At 40.7% G+C, this 26,611-nt stretch overlaps 1 protein-coding gene across 1 annotated transcript in view; it reads left to right on the top strand.

Moving 5' to 3' along the window:
• Positions 1-25,508, top strand: part of ppm1e (protein phosphatase, Mg2+/Mn2+ dependent, 1E) — a 53,359-nt gene extending 27,851 nt beyond the window's left edge. Inside the window, exons 3-8 of the mRNA XM_023962845.2 lie at positions 11,565-11,686; positions 16,042-16,241; positions 17,771-17,959; positions 18,036-18,179; positions 18,484-18,577; positions 20,197-25,508. Coding sequence (XP_023818613.1) covers positions 11,565-11,686; positions 16,042-16,241; positions 17,771-17,959; positions 18,036-18,179; positions 18,484-18,577; positions 20,197-21,113 — 1,666 coding nt within the window. The 3' untranslated portion in view covers positions 21,114-25,508. The remainder of the gene's footprint in view (positions 1-11,564; positions 11,687-16,041; positions 16,242-17,770; positions 17,960-18,035; positions 18,180-18,483; positions 18,578-20,196) is intronic.
• The last annotated feature ends 1,103 nt before the right edge of the window (positions 25,509-26,611 follow it).

The following is a 26,611-nucleotide window of genomic DNA, read 5'->3' on the forward strand; positions in this document are numbered from 1 at the left end:
TTGACACCCATCGGCTAGCAGATATGGAATTTTTCTTTCGCCTAGACTTTAGAAAGGTGTGACATTCATCGTCAGCGTCCTAACCGTGGATGTAGCGGTGCTGGCTTATGTGCCTTTTCGTTAACTTGAAGCTTTATTAAGAGTGCAGCTCCAGATTTCTGCCAGGAAAACACTCCCTTTTTATGAACAGAGCTGGTTTGACATCCAAAAATACACTTAAAGTGATTGTTTCTGACAGTAAGCGCTATGTTCTCCACCAAAGCCAAAAGGCATTGAAGGTTCCCTTTAATCAAGGACAGTGTCTGAATGGTGCACAGCTTTTTTGGCTTTGCTGTAAGGTTAAGTGGTTGCTGTAGAAATTTGGTTTAGGTTGTTGATCTTTTAAACTTGTTTTGAGTTAAGTGCTAAGTTGATAAATAAAGCAAAAGTATTTAAAGTCCTACTCTGATTTTCAAAGCATTTCTGGTTATCTTTAAATTGAGATGATGCCGTTTTTAGCAAACATTTTTAAAACGGTGTCATTTTGCAGGAAATCATGTCTGCAGAGCGCCAGTAGTTCATCAGAAATTTGCCTTTGAGTTGTGGATGGGACTGTTAGCGTGGAGCAGCCCTCCCCCCTTCCCCTTCCTGTTGCTGAGAGCTCCAAAAGTCATAAAAATACAAAAATACAGATTTTTATCGCAAGGTCTCTTTGTGAAAATCTGAATTACGCTATGTTCCCACTGCCCTCTGCACTGCGCATTCAAGCAAATACTTCCAATGACAAGTTTACGTAAACACGCGTTTCGTACTTTCACGTTTAAAACTCACTTTCATGCGTCACTATGCAAGTTTCTACTACCTTTTTTTAGACTCTACGTACAAAATGCAAATGAAAAAGTGCTGTTAAAGGCACATTGAAAGTCAAACTCAGGTTGAAGTTTGACTAATCAGGGATACGGATTTGGTAGTGACGTATGGATGGCGTCACTTTTAATTCACAGAAGCGGCAACCGTTTGAAAATTGATCATGGAGGAGACCCGCGACCATCAGAAATGGAAAGATTTTGTTGTGTTGCTGCCCTAAGTGTCTCAAGACGTAAAGGACAACAAGAAGAAGATTTTTTTCATATACCAGAATAGAAACTTTGACATTTCACACCAAGCTTTTTCCAACTTTAGGTGGTGTACATGCGGTCATAAACAGTAGCCATACGAAAAGAAGCCCTTCCCTACTTGTCCAGTGTGAACACCATGGGCTAATTGCACATTTTTGAATGTGCGTCACATCCTCAGTATGAACGTAGCATAAATTGAATAGACTCCAGGAAAGGTGAGTCTATTTTAGTGTTTCATGCTGAATTCCTATTTACCCACTTACATGAGCTTTAGTTTCCTTTTACCCTTTCAAACCCACTGGTGTATATATTTCAACATTTGGCCAGGAAGCTCAGAAGCAAAACTCAGGTCTGGAGCAAATAAAGAACACAAGTCCTGCAGCAAATTTACTGAACAACAAGCAAACTACAGCTGCAGCCTCCTGTACAAAACTGTTTCACCTCCTTTAAAATCTATTTCATCCTAAACTCAACCTTAAGTTGCACTTGATTGGCAGTTTGTGTGCCTTAGGCGTGTTTTTAAATAATCCTCTCCTAAAGATTCCTCCCGTTAAAAGTAGGAGATGAAAAGGAGGCCTCCAGATGAACTGCCTGAGTGATGAAAAGAGCATCACTGTGCACCTTTTCCAGCAGAACCAGTCAGACCAATGCTCGTCATGCATCATGGAGTGCGTCGTGCCGCTACAGTGTGATGGAGTGGACTAAGATTAAGCTGTCCTTTAATCCTCCTCCGCTCCACATGACCTCACTCTGATGCACGAGCCACAGGGATCCCTCATTGGTGCGTCGTGTCTTCTCCTGTGTGACCTGCGGCCAATCAGAGCTTAGCGGCTCAGCATCCGCCCCCACCGGATTGCCTGTGGTGAAGGGAGGATAAGACAGAAGAAGGGAGATGGGAGAGGAAAAAGGGAAGTAGTGGGTTTCTATGAATGGATCACAAAGAAGAGAATGCGGGTGACGAAGAAACCCAAATAGTGGCATTTTAAAAAGACTCCGCCCCTTACTCACTTCCATACTTTCCTATTTGTGTCTAATGCTTCTTTTATTATTTTTATTTTTAAATCACACTAAAAACTGATACTGATACTTTTTATAGATCATGACTTAAACATAAAAAATATAACTTTTTTTTAACTAATATTTAGCATTTTAAATGCGAGTTAGATTTAAACAATTCCCAGATTAACAACAAAATGTCTGAAATATTTCAGTTTGACTGTTTTAGGTAGATAAAATTTACATTTATTGTTTTTTTTCCTTTACTCAAAACTTTTTTACCTGATAGCTGCATTATAAGAATGAGAACAAGATAGGTCACGGATGTCCAGCTCGCATTTTCAAGGAGAACTTTACCCAGGAGGTTACTATGGTTACGGCTTTATAGGTGCATATTTCAATACTTTTCCTTATATTCCTAGCTCTTGACACAGTTTCAGAATAAAATCAAGGACCTGGTGAAAGAGAAAATTCCTATTTAAGACCTTAATGTACTAAAAGTAAGTTGTGTACAGACTGTTCTTATAAAATGATAAAAGATGCTGGATCATAAAGTCTTTTTAGGAATTTTTTCAGATTCTGTTTTAACAAGATTTTGTACCAACAGCTTTCAGGCAAATGATCCAACAAACAAATGTCTTTAAATGTGTCAGAAGTAGTACGTATATGGCTGGATGGAGAGTTTGAAATAGTCCGGCATAACTGAATGAAAGCATTTCTGGACTTTTGCATGTTCCGTGTTATATTTCCTTTCAACTCAACTGCAAAGGAAATTCCGGCCTCCATTAATTTTTGCAAGGACAGCTGAAATATTCTTACATGCTCTGAGAATTTTTTTGTTTTCAATTTTCAGGAGACTTTAGCTATTTTTAAATACTAGAAAAGTGTTAAATGAATAAAATGCTGGACAAAACTCCTGACACACTAAGAGCTTCCTACTACTAAATGATATTTATAACACATCTACACAGCAAAATTGATAGAAATGTGAAGCAATTCTGGTTATCAGCTGATATATTTTAGTTGTTTAGTCAACTAACCTTTGTAGAAACAAATCTATATTCAAAAATGCAAATTATTCCAAAATAGCAGCTGGGCCGGATGCTTTTCCTGTGGTGTTTCCTTTGACCTCCAACACACACTAACCAACCTTTCAGGTGACAAAAAACGTTTCATAGGTCAGCAGTGGAGCAGGGTTCGCATACGTTCCTCTTATCATGAACCATGGGGCTGATTATCTCACAAATTCCTCATTAATCCGTGCCATTTCCACCTCTGGAACCTTTTCCAGTTTGTTTGTTTTGTTTGATTTTGAAGTTTTAATAAAAGCAGCAATTTGTTTTTTGAGCAGAGGTGATCAAAAGCAACTTTGGAAACTCGACTCGAAACAAACCTGCGTGAACATGTGAGCATATTATTGCCTCCAAGCAAATTCAGATCAGCCCAAACCTGAAAGATCAACAATCAGAGAGGAAAAGCATTTTTAATAGATTATTAATTAAAACTTCTATATCATCTTTGCCCATGTAAATGGTCAGGATCAGAAGAACACAGTTACACAATGAAATAGAAGCAAATTAAAAGTTAAGTCCCATGCAAGTCTCATTAGTTTTATGTGTGTGTGAAATTTATTCTCCCTGGGGGAGCGTTTTAGCTCCAGACACAGCCATGCTGGGGAACCATTTGGTGGACACTCAGCAATATGGGGTATTGCTGAGTGTCAAGCAGGGAGGTATTGGATCTCATTTTTAAAGCTTTGGGCATTATTTGACCATGGAATTGAACTCACAATCTTCCAGTATTAGGGTGGACACTCCACCACCACGCCTCAATCAGTCCACCTGTGCATTTCTCAGTGAAACTGAACATTGGTGCAAAAATAATCTCCAAGGTGAAAATGTTTTCCAGAAAGAGGCCAGTTTAAGGTCACACACGTACAAAACATGTTGGTCCAGGTGAAGCCTCTGCTTCGGTTCAGGCTCCCACGGCCTCTGTTAATTTCTGATAATGCACACTTCGTCGGCCATTAAGCCTTACTTAACAAATTCTGCATGAAGGTTTTTATTATTGTAATTGTTGTCGTTGAAAAATCTGAAAATTTCTTTTTTTTTTTTTTTTTAACTTGTCCTGTCCAACAGCTGGGCAGACAGACGAGAGCTGAGGGCCTCTTGTGTTGGACATATTTTGCTTTAACAAGAGGGGTTATTAATCTTCTGACAAACCAAAGGTATGTCTGAATAAACCCCTTTTGTAATTGAGGCCAAACTTTATTAATTTCAATCATGTCTGAAAATCTTTGGTGTTGGACCGGACGGAAAAGGAAAGAGGGGAAGAAGAGAGAGGGACGCTAGAGAGAGGGGGGGGTAGGGGGTGATAATAGGAGGGGAAGGGGGATAAGACCATGAAGCAGCATAAAGCAACAAGTTTACTGGTTGTTAATCATTATGGTAAGGTTCAAATGCAGTACAAAAAGGGCGGGGCCTGTCCACACACACACTCAAATGTTATAAACACACCTGCTAGCTGCAAAAATGTCCACCTGTCAACATGTACACAAAACAGATAGTGTTCACACACGCATACTTATGCCTTTAAACCAACTAGTGTGAGATATTTCATTCATTCAATCATGCAAGTTATTAGTGCAAAGGTGAGCTAACACCAGTGCTCAGGTGAGGTTTTATGTTCTTCTAAAATGGATGGTGGAACGTGAAAAGAAGGAGGGAGAGTGCCCAGCCATCCCCACCCCAAGACCCCCACCGCAGCAGCAGCGGCAGCCGGAATCCCCCCAACGCCACACGGGAACCGGCAGGGAACAACCGCCGCCCGGGCGACCAAGCCCGCCACCCAGGCCAGGGCCAGCAGGGCCGCCGCAAGGCCCCCAGAGCCATAGGCCAGGGAAGCACGGAGGGAAAGAGAGCGCCGCCCCAGCCCAACCAGGAGAGCAGCCCCCCGCCGCGCCGGGAGAACCCAACGCAGAGCCCCACCGGAGAAGGACGCCCACAGCCCCAAACGAGCACCCCACCACCACCCAGGAGTTCCGGGCATCCCCCCGCCCCAACCCCAGGTACGAGCCAGGACCCCCCAAGGGAGACCCGCTCCGCACTCCAGGCAGCCATCCGCCCGGCCCACGGTTGGTCCAGGGAGGAGCGAGGCAGGGGGCCCGCCGCCCCCGCCCAGGAGGGGGAACCCCGGGGAAAAAAAGAGGGCCCACAAGGGGTGTTATAAATATGGCCCGACCAGGCTCGGCCACAGTTGGAAATTTGGCGGGGACCAGACACCCCCGGCTCAGATGTAATGTGAACTCCCCCACCGCGCGGAGAGAGCACCGCCGGGCCCAGGAAGCCGGCACCCCGGGGACACGGCCGCCGTTGCAAAGGGGCCCGCACCCCCCACCAGGGAAGAGGCAGGGGACAGACGGACCTAGGTCCCACCTTCCTTGCAAATTGTGTGTGCGTGTATGTGTGTTTGAGATTGTGTGTGTGTGCATGTGTGTGTGTTTATGTTGGGATGTATATATTGAGGGGGGAGGGGTGTGTGTACTAAGGGGGGTGCAGTCAAAATTGGCGGGTAGGGCACTAAGGGGACATCTCCTGATTACTCACAGTGACATCCCCTCACCCTCCCCACCAAGGGGCCCTAAATGTCTAAGGTGCGGTTAAAATTGGCGGGTAGGGTGCTAGGAGGACATCCACTGCTTGCTGGCAGTGATGTCCAAGCACCCCCCCTACCAAGGGCCCTACATGTCTAAGGTGCAAATAAAACCGAAAGAGGGGGGGCCCACTCCATACGGCAACCATAGGAGGGGGGCCACTGCCTAGTAAACCCCCCCCCCAAGGCTCATCGCAGGCTAAGCCCCCCACCCCCTCACCCTATTATGAGGTTATATGAGGAAGGGGGTAAGTTGGGGACAGCTGATAGACTGTCCCCCGGTGGTCAAACAGCTGTCCCCCGCCCCCCCCCCCAGCAAGGGGGCCAGGCCCACCCAGCCCAGGGGCCCCACCCCCGGAGGCGCCGACACCCCAGGCCCAGCACCACCCCCCCCACACAGAGAGAGAGGAGCCAGAAAGTGCCGCCCCCCCCCCCCGGAGCAAGCCCAGGCCCCCACCCCCAAACGCCGGCCCTAGAAGAGCTCTGGTCAGGCCTCCACGGGACCAAGGCAGCCAACCGGCCGGGGAAACCGCCGATGGCCTCAGCGGAGACCCCGACCCGTCAACCCCCCCTGCCCCGTACCAATAGTGGACCCCCCCCCTCCCCCAGAATGCCACCCCACAGGTCAGGGCCGACAAGACCCCCCACCCCACCCCCCCCCAGACCCCGCAGCCGAAGCGGAGGACACCCAGAGCGACCGGGGGCCCCAAGAGGGTTGACCCGTCCCGCCCCAGAGCCAGGGAAGGGCCGATCCCAGCCCCAGGCGTAGATGGGAAGCCCATCCAGCGCCGCTGAAAAAAAAAAGCTGAAAATTTCTAATACATTTTATTGTGTTATAGGCCGAGGTTTAGGGCCAGTTTACAATTTTTTTTCTTTATTACGACTTTTAAGTTGTAAATTTACAAGAAAGAAAGTCCTAACTGTTAAATTTACGAGTATTTTCATTATCTCATTGCTTAACGAGGAAAAACACAAATGTTTTCCGTTTATTGGAGCCTAGCATGAAGATGAAATATGTGGAGCCTTTTGTGAAGCTTCATTTCCAGATAGGTTTAAAAAACAAAGAGATTCTGAACGTTTTGGCGACTCAAAATCAGATTATTTTCAGTGGAGCCGGCTTTCACGGTTCGGTTTCAGTAAAGCAGATTTTCATATGTAAAATAAGGAGCTCAGAGACACGTTTGGGTGTAGAGGACCGCTGCAGCCTATATTTTCCTTTTCATTATCACACCCTGAAGTTCATTTGTCCCCTTACGTCATGAACCTGTCATCCGAACACCAATGCAGAAGTAAACAGTGTTACATACGCCCCCTCCTCCAGATGAAACGTCTCGTTTTAACATAAAACAATAAAGAAGAATGATAATAGTCTGCTATATTAACATTAGAACGTTAAAAATGCCAAAAAATGCTCCTCCTCTGACGATGGCGTCACACATATGTAGAGATCTGGTCTTTGGTGGAGGAAGAAATTATTCAAGTGGACAGCTGCAGGGATACCGATGTCTTCATCAAAGGGCTGCAGTGATTCTGCAAGACACCATCAATAAATAAAACATTAATAAATCCTAAATGAAACAAATGAGCTTCCAAACGTTTGGAACGTTATCAATAAACATTCAGGTCACCTGTTCTATTGGGTTTAGATTGGCTTTAGTCGGTCTGCTCTGCTGCGTGGCGTTCACTTGCTGCTGCTCTGTATGCTCACTTCCACTTTGATCTCGTAAATTTACGAGATTTTTTCTCGTAAATTAACGACTTAAAATCTCGTAATTCTAGTTTTTTTTTGTGGTGGCCCTAAAACTCGTACATTTAGGATCACAGTCATCAGTCATCATCTAATTATAATATTATTTTTGTGGGATTTTAGTATTTCTTGTCGTTTTGGTGATGTTTTTGTCTGTTGTACCTTCCTCTGAAGGTCTTGCATTTGAAAATAAGAATATTGTTGCTAATCTGCCTTGACGGACTAGCAACCAAAAAAAACAACCCATCAAACTGTTCAAAGTCATTAAAAGTAAGCAAATCCTAGTCTGAACGTGTGAGTAGTTTATAACAGGGACAAAGCTGCACAAGTTAGACCACAAGGTTGTAATGGACGGCCATTAAATTTAAAATTAGGCAGAAACTTCACATTTAATACCTTTTATGCTACATACTGTATCCCTGGCCTTAAAGGCCGTCCTTGACCTTTCAGAGTGACAAATAGCTCTGCTTTATGGCCAGACAGTCGTGACGAAATCAAGGCTCTTTAAAAAAAAAATTTAAAAAGAAAAAATGTGGGTGTTATCTAGAGAGAAACCTGCTTTATGATTATGAAGGGGATTGAAATGAGATTATATTTTTTTTACAGCTCAGTAGGAGATTTACTTATTATTCAGAGGACCTATGCTACAGCATTTCCTTTAATGTTATGAAGCTGCATCAACCTTTCCCAATGGTGATAATTAAAAGAAAAGTAACAAGATGGTCTTCAAGGTGGTCAACAAACCTAGTGTTAGCTCTTTTTGTCTTACAGCAAAAAGTTCCTGGTTCAAATCCCGGCTCGTTCCTTTCTGTGTGGAGTTTGCATGTCCTCCTACTGCCTGTGTGGGTTTTCTTGAGGCACTCTGGTTTCCTCCCGCAGTCCAAAAAAATGCTTTATAGGTTGGAAATCTCTAAATTGTCCTTAGGTGTGCATGTGAGTGAGTGTGTATCTTAGGACCTTCATCCAACAGGGACTGGGATAGGTCTGGCAGCCCTGGGACCCCAAAGGGGATTCAGTTGTATCAGAAAGTGGATGGATGGGCAAATTTTTTTTCTTTTTGAGTCTAGAGCATAATAAAACAATGGGATAAATATTAATTTATAATAAGAAACACCTCCCAGATTCTTTAAAAGCCTTCGCTTTTCGACTCATCAATTATCAAGCCGTCTCTTGTTCATGAAAATCTGCTCCTTCAGCTGCAGCTGTGGCTCAAAACATACAGACAAGAATTCTGGCCGGCCACTTTCGTTGATTAAAGCCCAGTGTTTTGGCACACGAACCACAGAAAGCATTTCACGCCGAATGCTGAGTATTTAATTGTACATTATGTTCCTGTGTTGTTCTCCACCGACCCCGGCTCTTGTGTTAGAGGGAAATTAAATGCAAGGCAGCCTTTGAGGTTTCAGCTGATCTCCTGCTAGATATTTGATTAAAAGGAACCCATACAGACTGAGGAGGTACTGATTAACAATTTATTAGGCTTTGAGAGGGGGGCAAAAAATGTCAAGGGAGAGTATGGACAAACATTTTATTATAATTTGTAATTTAAATGGATAAGCATTTATGTCAGAAGTGAGGAATCCTATATTCATACATTTTTCTTCTCTCCATCGTAGCTGCAAAGTTTGGCATTTCAGGCGGCTATGTTGCAACTCAGTGAAGTCCAGACTGGAGTCACGGAGAGTTAGATGCTGAAATTTAGTACAGAAATCCCCTGTGAGCCTGAAGTTTGTTCTTTTATACTTACATTAAAAAGGCCAGATTAGAGGTGCGACTGGCTGCAGATGATCAGATTACCAGATTTGTCACATCCAGCCGTTGTCATAATCACAGTTGCGAGCATTTGCTCCGTTTTCCTCGCTGACTTCAGGCTCATTTTCAACTTGATGGGGAAAGTAATGGATATCATCCAGACGTTTGGTTGCCATGGTTACTTACATCTGGAGGTGGCCTAGTTATGGCTGTGACTCATGGAGAGGGAGTGCTAGGTTCAGTCCTTGAAATGACCCCCTCCTTCCTCCCCTTCCAGTCCTCCCCCTCACTGATTCTTGTTAACCTTAAAAAGAGGTACGCCTTCTCCACCATTGGCACACTTCAACGCACACACATTTGTCCAGATGTTGCGATACTCCTGCTGCAACGAGCAGAATTATCTTATATTCTTGTTACTCTGAAGACTATTTTATAGCGATCGGCCAATCGTATTGCATCTCTACCGCAATCATGTGTTCCAGTTCATTCTAAAGGTTGGCCGGTTTCGCCTGTGGTGAATTTCTGAGTGGCGTTTATACTTTTCAAGCCTGATGACGCTATTGTCTCCAGCATTTTAGTGGTTTGGTATTTTATTTATAGTGATACAGGGATCTTTAAGATTATTTTTATACATACACATACAGGTTTTTTTTTATATATACAAAGTTTTTCTAAAGATGTTGACATCTATATTAATAAGACAAGGTAGGTGGTACATCAGGTTTTTTTTTGGGGGGGGGGGGATTTTAAAAGCCTCAACATACCAAACAGCCGAGCCTGTTCAGTTGATATTTTGGATAAATCCTGCATTTTGTGGTATGAGCACCAAATTTGGCATGTACCATAGGATCCGCTCTTTCAGAAAGGTACCTTAGCCACGAGAAAAATTCATCTTTGTAAAGATGGTAGCCATACACTCAATTGTTACTAAAGAATTCAGATTCGACCTGCCCCAGTCTAAAAAATATGGGCTGTTCATGCACAAAATACCATCTTTAAACCTGAGGGGCACCTACAGATTTTCTCGTGGCTAAAGTGCTTTGCACGATTATTTTAATAACTGGATCCACCAAAATAACTATACTTTAGAAAACAAAATGTTAAATTTGAAAGGATTTGCCACCTGTTCTATATCTTAATCGAATTTATCTGAAGTTATATTTACATTAGAACAGGCATGTCCAAAATCTGGCCCGTGGGCAAAATATCTACTGGGTTTAGATATCTACTGGGTTTAAATATCTACTGGCCCGCAGGCTTCTGGCATAAAATTAATAATATTTGGCTCCCAGCTTTTTCTAAGAACTACAGTTTCTTGATTGTGATTGGTCAAATGAGGTAAAAAGCCGTTGCAACCTGTGGCTACTTGACCTTCAGAGCTTTAAGGGCCAAACGAGAAGAACAGACTTTCTGGGATCAAAACCACAGTGGGTTGTAGTTCTGAATAAATATAATATAAATAAATATAAAACTGTTCAGATGATTTACATTTAAAAATTTACAGCAAGCATTTAATAGCAAATAATATGTGTCATTTCATTTGAATCCAGATTTAATGTCGACCTAAGTGTTTTTCGTTTCCAGACAGACTTTATTTATATTTTATTTCAAGTCTTCATATATAAAAAAAAATCACAGTAATTTTGATAAAAATGTTTTTATATTTGTTTCTGTTCTATGTGAAGGATCAAACGGTATCCAAGAATGTCCTCGAAATAGTTACTTTACATTGAATGTTATTTATTATAAAGGTTGAAAGAATGCAGGCCGTATGGTTGTCTCTCACACATTTTCACATGAAAACCCAGTACTAGAAAGTCAATATGCAGTGAAAATGTTTTTTCTTTTTTTTTTTTGGGACCGAGTCTGAATCTAACCCCTCTTGTATTTAGAATACAGTAATGGTGGGCTTGTCTTTGAAATTCTGGAAGGGCAATTTTCTGGATTGAGTTTGCTCCGCCATCGCGTCTTTTAATTGCTTAAATGCAGTCCAGGTTAAATGGCACGGTATGCAGGCACTACGGGCGTAAAATTCCAATTGCAGATGATGTCATCAGCTCGTGTTACATTTCGCAGTGACGGGGGCGCAGTAATAAAGTTTATAACTTGGTGTGCAGCTTGTAGGAGTCCATGCCTGAAACTTTTCAAAGTTCAGACAGCAAACTGCTGCTTTAGGGTTCCATCTAACATTGCACACTTTCTGCACATTTGGACACGTTTTACTGCAAAAATGAAAGGTGACCCTGTTGTCCTACAAAGAGGACTCAGAATTGGGTTTCTTCTTCTGACCTGTTCCCCATTGTGCTCTCTCCCCACCACAGCAATTGTCCCTGCTCGCTGGCAGCCGCCTTAGCCAGAGCCACCGCAGACAGCATCCTTCAGACTGACCTCTCCATTCACCACCTCAACAAGACTGTAGAAGACGGAGCTGACCCATTACCACGTGAGTCCCGCGGGGGCCCCACGAGACCACTGTCTCACACAAACTAGGTCTTTCTCTCTCGTCACACTCACACATGCATGCATGATACCACCAGGGCTTTGTCCCAGTTCTCCCATGCAAAGTGCACTAAGAGGGCTTTGACCGCTGGACGGCGCAGATGAGGCTCAAAGATTTACTCACAGCTGGAATGTAGATAGGAAACGGCGTAAAGAACTTTTGCTTTCATCTGGACGCACAATAGTGCCCTCGCATAGGCAAGACAAATTTAAAAGAAACATGAAAGAGGTGAATTTTCAAATAAAAATTTGGAACCGAGCTGAAGTAAGCAGTAGGCTTTACAGTAAGCTTAAAAGCTTAAACTAACAGTGCGGATGTAAACTTTTGTTAAAAAGATCTGTGGAGCATAGAAGCTGAATGTAGCTTGTCACTCAACGCAAAAACATATTAAAGATCACAATGACAATGATGCAAAATCAAAATGAGACATTTTACTGATGTGCAATAGTACCTTCCTTTTCCATTTTCTTCTTTTCTTTCATTTTTTAACATTTTGATTTTCGGAAATTACATCTATTTTTGAAACATTTTTATTTTTTTAAAGGAACCGGAAGAGGTAGGTATTATGGGACATTGCTGAGTGGATGATGACATTTGTCCAGCATTGAAACCAAAAGTTATTTTGGTATGAAGCGATACTGGATATGCTCCGTAATAATTACAAAACTTTTATTAGTACACGAACAGTAAAGAGCCTCAAATGTCATTATCCAATCAGAGATGTTCCATTGAACCTACCTTTACTGGTTTCTTACTGTGTTTCATTTCGTAGTTTTTATTTTGATTACTAGTAGTGACTTTGGTTTTCAGAAACATTTCTTTTTTGTTTCTAAAAAATTTTGGGGGGGAATTGTATTTTGGCTTCAGGAATTTGGTTGTTCGGTTTTCTAAAATATAAAAGTGTTTTTGTATTATTTGTTTTGCTTTTTTTAATTGTTGTGATCTTTAAAATGCGTTTGCGTTGAGTGACTTTTTGCTGATATTTTCACTTCTGGGCCTTTGTAAGTATTGACAAAAGGCCAGTGAATTTTTTCCTCTCTGAGTGAAATAAAGTTCAATTCAATCCAGATGACTAGGTTGGTACACACTGGGTCAGGAGGTCATTCACGTGGGTGGAACCAGAATAAAAGTAGTAACTGTTTGAATAATTTGTTACTAACTGAAGCCTTGCTTGACATTTGCTATTTAGCTTAGCAAAGATGGACTATTTATTTAGGTTTCTATGCCAGCGTTGTATATTTTTTGTCTTTTCTGTGCAGTTTTTGTTTGCAAACATTATTTAATTGTGCATAAATTGCAAAAAGTAAGAAAGCAAAGCGGTTTTTAAATGATAGATTTTTAAATTGTTAAAGCTTTGTTTGAAAGGTTACCAAAAAAATGCATTTATTTCAATGAATATGTTTTCAGGGTATGACAACAACAGGGAATGATGACTATGGCTATGGTTGGAAATATCTCATATTTCCAAAACTACTTTGGAAGAAAACTGAGCTTTTACATTTAAATTATATTTTGCTGTTTGAAGTCTTTTTAAAAAAATATATGAATTATCGAACTTTATGAATAATACGATAAATCTGGAAAATAGCAGACAAGAAATCAGCAAAGGCTCAAAAACCAAAACCAAAAAAATGAAAAGTTTTAAATACAGTAACTATAAGAAAACAACATTTTCATGCAGAGGTTTTGTTAGGCTGTGCTTTAAAAAACATATTTTTTTCTGCTGAAATGACCTTGTGAATTAGAAAACGTTCATTAAAACTTTCTCAGAAATACACTGCTTGGCAGATGTTCTCCTCTTCTGAGTTTTGGCTGTGAACAGCTGTTCTAAGATGGAAATGTGGCTCACAGCCCTTTTTTTATGTGGCGAACAAAAACATAAACCCAAGAAAATAGAACACAATTTAAAATTAATTCTATTAACTCCTTCTTAACTATTGAAGAAAAAGAAAACACTTCTCACAAAAACAGCTTGAAGCGTGAAGTTGTCCAAATTTCTTGCTTTAAGTGAAATGCAGGTAAAAAGCTCCACTGTTACTATTTCATTCAAATGAAAACACAACGCGGCTCTTGTCCGATACGACAGACATCCTCCCTTGAACGTGTTTGGTAATCTCATTCTTGAATAAGTCATGGGAGATGGAGGAGGCTTGATCTTCATGGACCTGCGCCGAAGCTCACCATGCGTGCTCACTAAAAGTTCACATGTTGTGTAACAGCCGCCTCATCCTGTTTGCAGTTGCTTCGTTGCACTCCGCCGTTCTTTTTTTCCCCCCTCCCCTCCTTTCTATTTTAGAAACACACATGGACAGAACTGCTGGTGCCGCTCTGAAGAAAAAAGAAAACCCACTACGCTCCCTAAAACAGATTTAAAACTGATCAAATGGAAAATAGGTAAAAATGTACAGAAAATCCACCAATTAACAGTTGTTAATTTAAAGTAATAAAACAGTCAATTTGGAACACCAAAAGACCCAAACCGATGAAAATTATGTTTTGGAGGCATTTTTCTAATGATGGAGGACATATAAAAAGAAAAATAAGATTAAAATAAACATTTCTGAGCATTTCTTTGCTCAAAAAACATTGTGAATCTAGAACAAACAAATTATGTGGGCACCCCTGAGGTTTCTTCGTTTTTTCCGGAATCCGTTTTTTTTGGGGAGTTTTTCCTTACCGCGAAGGGGGGTCTAAGGGCAGGGATGCCAGTATAGCTTAGTCATTTTGTTAGTTCATTTTAGTATTTTCCTATTGAACTCTTTGTATTCGTGATCCTTTTGATTTCATGTTTTACTTCAAAGCCCATCGAGACGACTGTTGTTGCGATTTTGGGCTATACAAATAAAATTGAATTGAATTGAATTGAACAAACACAAATGCTGTTTGACCAAAAAAAAGCTTATTTGTGATGCAGAAAATACACTGGGTGGGCCACAATCTCCCTGTTCCACTCCATTGCCATGCATCCACTTGTGGACGACTTCCCGGCAAATTTGTACGGCTGGCCAACATTGCTCGCCATTTTTGTTGCTCTGATAATGTTAGGTTGGGGGTGTGAGGGGCTGTCGGCTAGCGGGAAAACACATAAGCAGAGCTCTCAGCAACAGGGAGGGCAAAGGGGGGCGGAGTTGCTCAGCAGCAACGCCCCCCCCCCCCCTCCCACCCACACACATTCACAGCTCAGAGGTGAATTTCTAATGCCGCTCTGTAGAAACTATTTGATCAGAGCGGGACATGAAGTGGTCAATCAATGTAATCTTTTATATTACATGTGACCTTTGCACCTGTGTGCAGGTATTTTACCCTCCCCTCATAAGTACACTTTAATTAGCTCAGTTTTTCTTTCTCCAGACGGCACGTTTTAGCTGCTTTTACAGATCTTTACCAGGATTTACGTCTGGGCTTGTAGGAAGACATTTCGAAATGGTTTCACTCTTGTTTTTTTTTTGTTTCTGTGGGGTTAAAATGACCTGCTTGAGGGAAATAAAAGGTCTTTCTGACACTAGGTAGCATATTTCAAGGCTACCGCTTAAATCTTCTAAATGATCATATAGTTTTTTTGTCTTTTTGTCATTTATACCTGGCTATGCTTCCACAATTTTTCTTTTTTCTAAATGACTCAGCTAAGTAGAAACTCAAGAGAAACATCTGGGTTGGTTTTTTTGGTTGATTTTTACACAAGTTACTGAAACCTGCTGAATTCCTTTTAGGGTTTACAGGGTTGCTGGAGCCTATCCTAGCTACTTTAGTGCGAAGGCGATGCACACCACGGACAGGTCTCCAGTCCGTTACAGTTATTATTGTTACCTACCTATACTTTGGTTCATTCTAGGTTATCTTACTGACCAAGTCTTTTATTAACAGAGGAATATCAACACTTTGGTCCATGTCTGTGTTTTGAGCACTTCTGTATGTAGAGCTAAAAAAACTTTTCGTTTAGTTTTGCTGCGGAGCTTTTATTCCAGCTCAGAGAGTTAAAATCTGGAGATCTAAATTGTTTTGATCATTTTCTTTCTGAAAAAAGATCCTCGAGAAAATAATCTTAAATAAAAGCTGTTTATAAGAAAATGTACGTCATAAAACATAAGTAAACACTCGAAGATAAATTTCTGCATGCACTTTTTAGGCTGTAAAAATCTTCAGGCAGCAGATGTTTATGAGAAGAAATTTGATATTCATAAAATAAATAAAGGAGAATATTTTCCTCTAAGCTTGAATCTAGAAAGTAATGACAGAAACGAGTGGTAGGTTTTTTTCAGCCCCCTGTCTAACCGTGTTTTGTTTGTTTGATTTTGCAGAGATCGAGGCTGTGACGGTGGCCCGACTCGTGTTTAATATATTGTTTGAGATGTGCTGCCTCTGGCTGAAGGAGCTCCCCTTCCACCGCCGTCCGCTGCCGTACTATGAAACGTCCATTCACGCCATCAAGAACATGAGGCGCAAGATGGAGGACAAACACGTCATCATCCCAGACTTCAACACGCTCTTCAACATCCAGGTATGGAAAGAAATTCAGCAGAGTAGCTAACAGTAACAGCATTTTCTCTAAACTGGGAAGAAATATGTCACAATCTGTCAGTCTGGGTTCATCAGGCAGAGTGATAGAGTATTACTTACACATAATTTCAGAGCTAAAAATATTTTTTTAAATATAAAAAACAAAACAGAGATCTCATTTTTTAATCTGATTCATTAAACTAGCGAAAACTTCCAAAACAGCATCAAACTAAGCTTTTCAGGACAAGACTAACATCACAACCTTCATAAATGGGTGGATCCAAGCTGTTTGCAGGTGCTTCTCCAGAAATCCTGCCTCATCTGCTGCTGATCACCTGAATCAGGTGTGCATAGCCAATAGGGAGCTTCAATGGCAGATTGGTTGGAAAACATGTCGGACACTGGCCCTCAAGGCCTGGATTCTGACAACCCTGCCTTAGAGTGAAATAGTTAATGTGCGTGGTTTTCTACGAGCATGCTGCAGGCAACAGGTTGTGGTAAACACTTAAAACAACATGCAAGGGTAAGGAAGTGGGAAGTAGGTAAGATGCAGGCACGTTGTGGGGATTTTTATTCTTTCAACCCCCTGAATACTTTGCAGGAAGCCCGTCAGTGCTCTGCACTTGGTAAGTGTGTGAAAATAGAAAATCAGACAAAGCACAGTCTGTGTGTAAGGACACCAAACAATAGCATCACCTGTACATCATAAGTGTGTATAGCTAGATACACTTACCCACACACAACAATGGTATGTTTACATTCCATGATGTCCCTTGTGGTGGGAGGCATGAGCCTCAAAGGAGCTGTAAGACACACCTGGGTTCCCCGTTAAGATGCGACCGCTTCTCTCTACGAACCTCCACAACCCGAAAAACCCATAGTCTCAGTACAGGTGCATGTGATGAAGGTCTTAGAGTAATGCCTGAGAGATGGTCGGTTCGATTCCGCTGTTGGCTCAAGCCATCGTCTAAGAACAAATGCTTCTCTGCTGTAGACTCCACACTGTGGGGTTACAGCTGCTACCTCAGGGGATGGGTCACATTTGGCAAACAAATTTCCCACTATTGACACTTGAACCACAGACATGAACCATCTTATTTTCAAGTAAATCTGTTCAAATGCAAACGTTCAAATGAATGAAAGATTTTGAAATACTAAGGCATCACACAGCAAAATCTGAATCTTGAGAAAGTAAAAAGACCCTTGTTTTAAGAATAAAATATGTTCTGTCGTTTTTTTAATAGCAAAAATAATCTTAAATTGAGACAAAATGTCTTGGTGAACAGATTTTCTTCTTGAAATAAGAAGGCATTTTACCTCATTTTTCTTATTTAAAGACAAATTTTCAAATTCCAAGAATATTTGACTTCTTTTTCAAGGAACCTGTATTTTCAATGCAAACTATAAGCTGCTGCACAAAAAGCTCTTTTCTGCTTCACACGATTATTTCCTTTTTCTGACCTTTATAAAAGAACATTTTTTGGATGTTATCATATTTATTGTTTTGGATTGTTTTCTTTGGTCCCTCAGGATCAGGAGGAGCAGGCTTTCTTTGCTGTGTTCGATGGTCACGGAGGCGTGGATGCAGCTATTTACGCTGCCAACCACCTGCACGTCAACTTAGTTCATCAAGAATCCTTCAGCCAGGATCCCATCGAAGCGCTCTGCAAAGCCTTCAAGGTCACTGATGAGCGCTTTGTGAAGAAGGCCTCACGAGAGGTAACGAGAGGTAACATTTTCATAGATGTAAAACTTTAGCTCCAGTTATTTATTCATGTGTGGGATTTCTGGGCAGAAACTCCGCTGTGGGACCACAGGAGTGGTGACGTTTCTACGAGGCCAGACGCTGTACGTAGCCTGGCTGGGAGACTCTCAGGTCATTCTGGTTCGAAGAGGGCAAGTGGTGGAGCTGATGAAACCACATAAACCAGACAGAGAGGTGAGGGACAAACATGAGCCCCTAAATGTAAAGCTTTCACAGCTGCTTAAATAAACTTTATTTTGGAAATTCATAGCTCAGCTGTGGCAAATTTCCTTTTGTCTGTAAATAATGTTTTTTCCTGGTAGATATTTTGTCAGTTTTAGCGCACATTTCAGGTTTTTTTTTGTCCCCAAACCCCCAAAGTAGACCTACCTACCCAATGACAACAGCTTACAGTAACCACCAGGGAGGAAAAGTGCTGCAATTTAACAGTGGTTGCAGAATTGCAGCTGCGATGACACAGATCACCGGTTTGTTGCAGGATGAGAAGAAGAGGATTGAAGCCCTGGGAGGATGCGTGATCTGGTTTGGCACATGGAGGGTCAATGGTAGTCTTTCTGTCTCCAGAGCAATAGGTAAAGAATTTATGTGACCTGTTATCACTCAAACCGATGCAATTGTTTGTTGTTTTTTTTATTATTTTTTTTGCATTTAAACCATTTTTTGGGTTGTGTTTGTTTATTCGTAAAACTTGAGTTTATTATTTACCACTTCTTTTTTGTTTTTATCTGGCTGTGGTTGTACAATCCTTAATTTAAATCGTTGTGTTAAATTTAGGGAGAATCTTAAAAATCGTTGAATTATCATCTCAACCTTTATATTATTTATAATAATATAAGTTATGTAAAAACAGATTTCAGTGCAGAAAAAAATTGGCGTTTTTAGTGGAAATGTGATAAATAAATTAAAACAAAACAAAACAGTAAAACAATTCAGTATTTTGGCCATAATACCAATCTCTATCTTAAACTGAACTTAATCTGATTAAAATAAATTGAATTACTTTAATTCAATAAATGGATTCAGAACACAACCTTTAATAGAATGTCTAATAGAATACAGTTGATTGAATAGATGTATTTTCTCTGATGGGAACCATATAAACAAAGCAGACGGTGATCCTGAATCCAGACATTTCTGAAAGAAATCTCTCATTTTTGACTATAATCAGTCCCTGATGCCATCTTTTATTTGCACAGTGTTGGCAAATGAAGCAGAGGAGCCTAAAACATGAAACTTAAATTTTTCTGCTGTCTTGAGTAGTTTCTACAATGAATACAATTAACCTTCAGAGAAAATATTTCAAAGTCAAAATCTGTAAGGACAGCTTTAAGTCTTCTTTTAGAGTCCAGGTTTCTATTCAAACGGGTTTGATGAAGTCGAATAATTTGCCATTGAAACCCCTATAGGGAGAAGCCAAAAGCCAATGACAAAAAAAAACAAAGAAATATGAGACATTCTCCTCTAATGTTACCCAATGAAGGCATGTGTGGAGTAATACAAAAAGTAGTGATTTAAGGACGGATTACTGTAAAACACCAAGACAACTTTAGTTGTGAGAAAGTTTCATGGTTTATAAATCCTGATCCTCCAGCATCCTGCTCTTATTGACCCACTCCGATGAAAATGTTGTTCTTGTGGCATTTTTCTAATGATGGAGGACATATATGAAGAAAATTAAAATCAGCATAATCATAATTAAAAGACCAATTGGAAACCCTTTGGAAATAGGTGAAAAGATTATCGGAGTGGGACTTTAAAGGTTATGTTAATGTCTGATATTTTTTAGGTTTAAATCAGGATTTTAAAGCAGGAAAACATGCAGAACCCGAGGAGCAAGAGCAGAAAAAGCTGGTTTGCAGAAACAAACTGTGTTCTGTCTGACATAAAATGACTTCAATTTGTCATTTTGTTCATCTGTTTCTGAAGCAAAAAGGTATTAACCCTTTGACTACCAAAATAAAAACCTTTCGCCCAGTCAAAATTGTTTTAAATCTCCCAAAAACGAAAATTTCAAGAGCCCCATCCCTTTACTGTTGGTATCATCGACAATCCCGAAATGTCCTCAGTGGATCTCAAAAGAAGTTAATTCAGCAGCATGCAGTGGTTGGGAGATATTCAAGTCTACAGAGGACAAATTTGCATCAAGATCCTTTACTTAAAGTATTTGTTAACATGCTGCCTTTGATGACAGGGGACTCTGAGCACAAACCCTACATCTGCGGTGATGCGGACCACAGTGTCTTTCCTCTAGACGGTTCCGAAGACTACCTGATTCTGGCCTGCGATGGCTTCTGGGACACCGTGAGTCCAGAGGAGGCAGTACGAGTGGTCAGCGACCATCTCCAGGAGAACAGCGGAGACACCACCATGGTCGCACACAAGCTGGTGGCCTCAGCCCGAGACGCTGGATCTAGTGATAACATAACTGTCATAGTTGTCTTCTTGCGGGACCCCCGCTCTCCACCTCCCACAAGCACAGAGGAGGAGGATGAAGCTATGGTGGAGGGACAAGCGGTGGAAGAAGATGCAACAGAGGTGGAAGAAGAGGAGCAAGAAGAGGAGGAGGAAGATGAAACGGTTAGAGCTGAGCGTGATGGTGGTGAGGGGGGCAGCACTGCAGACATTGGGGGGAAGGGCCGCGGAGGTTGGCCCCTGCAGCAGTGCTCAGCTCCCGCCGACCTCGGCTACGAAGACCGAACTGACTCGTTCACGGACAGAACTAGCCTCAGCTTGCTGGGGCCGTCGCTGGAGGGCCGCATCTCCCTGACACGAGGCTCAAGGAAGGCCTGCTTCAACTTTAGCCCTGACCTCTTCACGACCTCTCACTTGTATCGCGAAGAGCGCCCGCTGGGGCGCAGGTCAAATATTCTCTTTCAGGAGCCGGGAATCTCTGGCTTCACGGACCCACTGTGGCCCCAGACAGCCATGCTGTTGAGCAAAGCAGTAAGGCGGAACCCCTGGCGCGGCGACCACGGTTCTCGCCGGTGGGGCCGAAGATGGCCAAGCAAATCCAGGGAGCTTCTGATACCATCCAGCCAAATGCAGTGCTACTCCACCTGGAGGCCTGGAGTGGTTGTTCCTCACCTGCCCCCTGATGCCACCTTCTGAAGGGGTGGTCCAATCCAAATCATCTCAGCCCTTTCTTCAGTCTTTTCGCCCCTTAGCCAAGCCCCCTGGGCCTTTAACAACACATCTTTCTTTGATAGTAGGTAGTTGTTGCTCCTGCAGTAATTATGTGGTTTTAATCTATCGCTGTGTCCAAACTAAGAGGCTGCATCCTCCGTGGAGTTGTGTTTAAAAACGTGGGTAAAATTTTGTAGTTATCTTTATTTTCAGCAGAAAAGGCTGCAGTGGGAGTAACTACGAAAGAGCAGCCTATCCAAAAATTCTTTGAGCTAAAAGACAATGAAAACGGCTAAGGCTAGACAGGAAATGGGTTGGAATTGTGGCCGAATTCAGTTTACGCCTTGTATTCTTGCTGGGCTTCAGAGAATATGGCATTCGGTGCACTCGGAGTGTGCAGATGCTTAATTTGAACACAGCTTCTGTCAGAGGACTGGTGCTCCCCGTCCTCGGTTGAAAGCTTTCAAACCTAAGCAGACCCTCATATTTCAAGCCCCCGCCCCATCCTGTCGATGAAGCCCAAACAGAACCCTCTCCTGCTGATTGGCTAACATCAAGCCAGAGCTGGGAATGTCGGTTGTGTCCAAAGTGAATGTAAAATGAATTGTAGAGCAGGGTGACACGTTTACTGCAGGCATTGAAATCACAGTTGGATCTGTGTCAGTCAGGGTGAACAAAACAAATGAAGTTCTGATGACATTTTATAGCTGGACATTAAGGCGTCGTGAGAGAGTATGCACTCAGTTTTGTTACGAACCGTAAAGCTCAGGCCTTAGTCACAACTGATATGTGGGCGAAAAATGGGCAAACCCTGTACAACGCATGCAGGTCGCACAGGGAATATCAAGGTCGTAGGCTGTTCTGTGAGCCCCCAGAGTGATAATGTTCACATTTTTCTATGGGCATGCTACACATGGCAGGTCGTAGGGAACACTTAAACCACACAAAAGGGTAAAGGCTGATTTACACTGGTCCGTCTGCAGTGCGTCTCCGTTGCGTTGATACAAAAAAATTGGAGGATTATTAGTCAGTGTGAATTTTAACATCACCTCCATCATTGTCTGCTGTGTCTGCTGTCTATCCCCCTGCAATCGACGCAAGCTATAGGCAAGACTTCTATTTCCAGTCTATCAGCGCGTCAATTTTGTGACAAAAATCTGGAGAAATGGTAAACAGGTCCAGGTTTCAAAATAAAAACTTCTGTTTTACTTTCAAAATAAAACTTCAAAATTGTTTATTTTATATTATGTGACATGCCCACAAGACAACGCCTGTTAACTCACCGGATAATACCGGGGTCCATTTTTTGACAAATTTTAATTTTGTAAGGAGGAGGGCTTGTGAAAGTATTGGATGTTTTGATGACACGGGGTGGTGGACAAACCCCCTTCTCCAGAAGCCAGAGAAATAAGAGCAACAGCAATAACATAAACTAACTGACAGTTGTGAGATGGACTCCCCAGGCAGCGCAAGGGAGACGGACTGCACATGGACCAGTGTAGATCATGGGCAAGTACGGGTGGAGTAACTGAGACAGAAACACAAATACGTCATGATACACTTACCACACGCATGACAATGGTACGTTCAATTTTCACGGTGTTACTTAAGATAACCGAGGAGCCTCTAGGTAACTGTTCGACACACCTGCACTCCTCTTAAGGGGCAGCCGCTCCTCTCTACGACCCTCCATAGGCCCGGACAAACCCAAAAACTGGCAGCACCGGCATGGGTCGACCCCTGTACGGATGCATGTGACTAAGGCTTAAGCTAAGTTTGCATTCAGTCTGATGAGGCTTTTAGCATTATATTAGTAACCCCTGGTGTTTCTATTGCACTCTTTAAACAGATGGATCTTATTTTGGACAGAAGGCATAAAAAATAAATTTGGAAGTTGCTTCTTTATATTTATGTGTATAAGGCCAAAAGGTTGTCCTAATGATTAGGACAATGTCTGATTAGGAGCCAATCAGGCATTCTCATGTTGTAAAGCCCTGCAGGGATTTTCGCCCTTTTAGCCATAGGAGCAATACATTAGTTGAAAACCTATATTTTGTCTTTCTGTATTGTAATTAATCTACCAGATGATATAATATACATATATATATATATATATATATATATACATACCCTCCTAGACATATCATGTAGTTGTTCAAATGTTTATGAAAATAATGGCCATAACGATTACTTTGTGAAGCCTGATCCTTCTCTAAACGCGCCTGAGGAGGGGAAAACACATCGTCTGAAATTTTGTTGTAGCTTTAGATTCCAGTTAAGATTTGAAAAATCATTTTCACTAATATTTAGACCAAAAACAACACTAAAATTTCATTGTTTGTGGTGTGGATGATCGTTCCATTCATGCATCGAGGCCTAATGACAGCCCCTCTTTCCATACCAGCAGTGAGTAAAGGATTCGTTGGTTTCATGGGTTTTTGTTGTCTTTCCTTTTCCTGTTTTACATCATTTTTAGGAAAAACTAACATGTCATCTTTTTGTCACAACAGATAGGAAGAATGTCGAGTGACTGCATAGCATTAAGCTTCACTGGCCCATCCTGCTTCTGCAATCCTTTTGGTAACATCTACATATAAGTCCTGCACGTTCATTGCCCCTGGTTTTAGGCTCTGAAGGCGCATGTTGTTCTGCCCGTTGTAGTGGAGTATATAACCCAGCAATTAAACAACAATTTGTCCACAATAGAAAGCTCATAGTGTTGGATTATAAAAGATTAGAATTCACACACTTGAGTAATTTCTTTCTATGGTTCAGTATTCCAGATGGGGACAGAAACCCTAAGTCTTCATGAGTTATTAGGAATATTTAGATAACTAAAATGTTGTTGGTGTTGTGGCACATGCGGCAGAATTTATGTATCTCACAAAAATGCACTATTTTAATCAATTGCTACAAAAGCTAAAAAAAGACGAAAATAGTGCCTTTTATTTGTTTTTATTACCCCTGCTGTCCTCGCGCTATAGATAGCTAAAAGTGGGATTTAATAGGCGTTTGTCATTATAATATCTTGTTTTACAGAGGGCATAGAACTTCAGAGCAAGGGTTAAATATTTTGGAAAATGCTGCAAAAATGTAAAAAGTATCATGGCAATTGACACTGCTCTCAAGTCTGTATCCACATTTGTACTACTACCTAACTAATATATGTTAGCACTTGTCTTTGAAAAGTATTTCTTTGTTAGAACTTCTTTTTGCAGATTTTAAAGTAACATGACTTAAACAAGTATTTCATAATGTCAAGTTTTTTCTAATTGAAGAAGGAAAAAGTAAAAATATTCTTTCTAATTAAATTCAATTTTAAATTTGGATCTGTTCTATATTTAACGTGTGCGACAAGCAATTAAAGAAAGAAATATTCAATAAATTAATTGTGTAGCAGTTGCTTTTAGAGATCAGATTTTTTTTTTTCAAAAAAACCCAAAAAGAACATTTTTATGCTGTTTAAACAATAGAAATTTGTGCTATATTTCCCCATTAATAAATACATGGACATTATTGGCTCATTAGTGTCAAACACTGTAATTTTTTTTTCAAGGATACTACAATGAATTGTAGCTCCTGTTGGAAGACCTAATGATACAGAGAAAAGTACTAGGAGTAAAAATATAGCACCCTCTTGTTAAAGATAATAAAAATAAGAAAATAAAAAAACAATATATTTGTAATCTAATATTTTTTATGATTCAAATGAAAAATCTTTATCCCTAATAAGAAGTTTAGGCAATAGAGCCCATGCTATGGAGGACATTAATAGTCTTTAAAATGAATTACAGCAAAAATAATTACAACATTTTGATGATTAAAAATTAAAATTGACTTAAATAAGCTTTTGAATACAACAATTAATGTCCAAATGAAGTCAGTGTAGTGTTTAGGAATTTCAAATTGTAAATTTAAATTGTATTTTTTTATTAAATGCCTGATATTAAAAAATTGTGACATGCAAAAACATTTTAACGGAAAACCACATATAAGGAAAACTAAACCACACCCATCCTTAATTTGTTAAGAAAAGTATTTCTCATTGTATAAATTTGAAAAAACAATTTTAAATCTAAATCAGAATTTTCCCTGCTGCAGTTTCAAATCGCCTTTCCTAAACTGTTTTGCCTCAACTTTAGCTTTTGTGCGACACTGAAACCTTAAAGTAGAAGGAAGAAACTGTCCCGTGACTATGTCCAGCTTTCTGATTGGTTACCTGCGATTTAAGGATAAGTGACAGCAAGAAGCATGCGTTCACTATGGACAAGTTTAAAAACATATGAGACCCACATGAACAAATGTTTAAACATTTGTCCCAAATGCAAACATTGTTTAAATAGCAACATTTAACCTTTTCTCTTTTGATTTAATAGGAAATTAAAATGACCCAACTTAAAGAAGAAAAACAGTTTCAAATTATGGGGAACCTAAAACCTTTTTTATTGTGTTTTATTTTTCTCAGTAACACAAGCGATTCAGAAAAGTGCAAATATCAATATATGCTGATGATATATTCCTAACTTCCCCCTTTTTTTTAAGACAAAGGCTGCACTGATAAAGGAAAGGGTTTAATTTGTATGTTTGGAGGAAAATTTCATTCCACATGGAGCCATTATTTCAATAAATAATTTTTACCTTTCTTACTGCTACTATTACTTATTAGCTGCTGCTTTGAAAGAACTACAATAAAGATTCGGCAAGGGAAGACCTATAAGTAATTTTAATAGAACAATAGTAGTGAACTGCCCTCTTTGGTGCCAATAAATGCCAACTCAAACATTGTTTATTAAGAAACTGTCTCATAATCTTGAGTCAAGTTAGTTTTCTCTCTGATAATAGGATTTCTCACCAACAGAAATGCGTTCCTTGCACTTTAACATGCGACCTGGTATGTGCAGAATCCACATACTACTTAGACAATGACCTCGTTCAGGCCGGCAATTTTATTTATTTAGTTTTTTTAACAGTGGCCAAACCTTTCTAGCATTCCAATGAGCATTTTCCCAGTATCCTTTCCTCTTCTGCTCCTGCTGTTGATATCCTAAAATTATCTGGCGAAAACCTTATGGACTCACTATCAAAGAGCGTCACTAGAGCAGAATGTACCTCATGTCCTAGAATGTGGTGAATTAGGTCATCAGGAGTTGGTGTGCTTCTTTTTTTTTCTGTCCGTCATATTATAAGGGGTGCTTTAAGGAATGTTCTTGAAAACGAAAAAGCGAATGAGTCATTTTGTGGACTTATCCCCACAATGTCTGCCAAATAAAGAAATAAAAAGGAAATCATAGTCATAAAGAATTCACATAGACATGGATGTGCATGTTTGCTGTCAGTACTAACTGTAGGATAAGCGAGTTCTTGGAGAACATGTGTGACGCATCAGCCGTCCTAGCCATGTCTCACTCACATCATCTGCTGAATTTGCTTTGAATAGATCCCTGAAATAAGAGAAGGATCTGATTTTGATTAATAGGAAACTT

The sequence above is a fragment of the Oryzias latipes genome, chromosome 14, assembly GCF_053564925.1.
Source record: "Oryzias latipes strain Hd-rR chromosome 14, Olatipes_Hd-rR_3.1".
Taxonomy (NCBI): Eukaryota; Metazoa; Chordata; class Actinopteri; order Beloniformes; family Adrianichthyidae; genus Oryzias; species Oryzias latipes.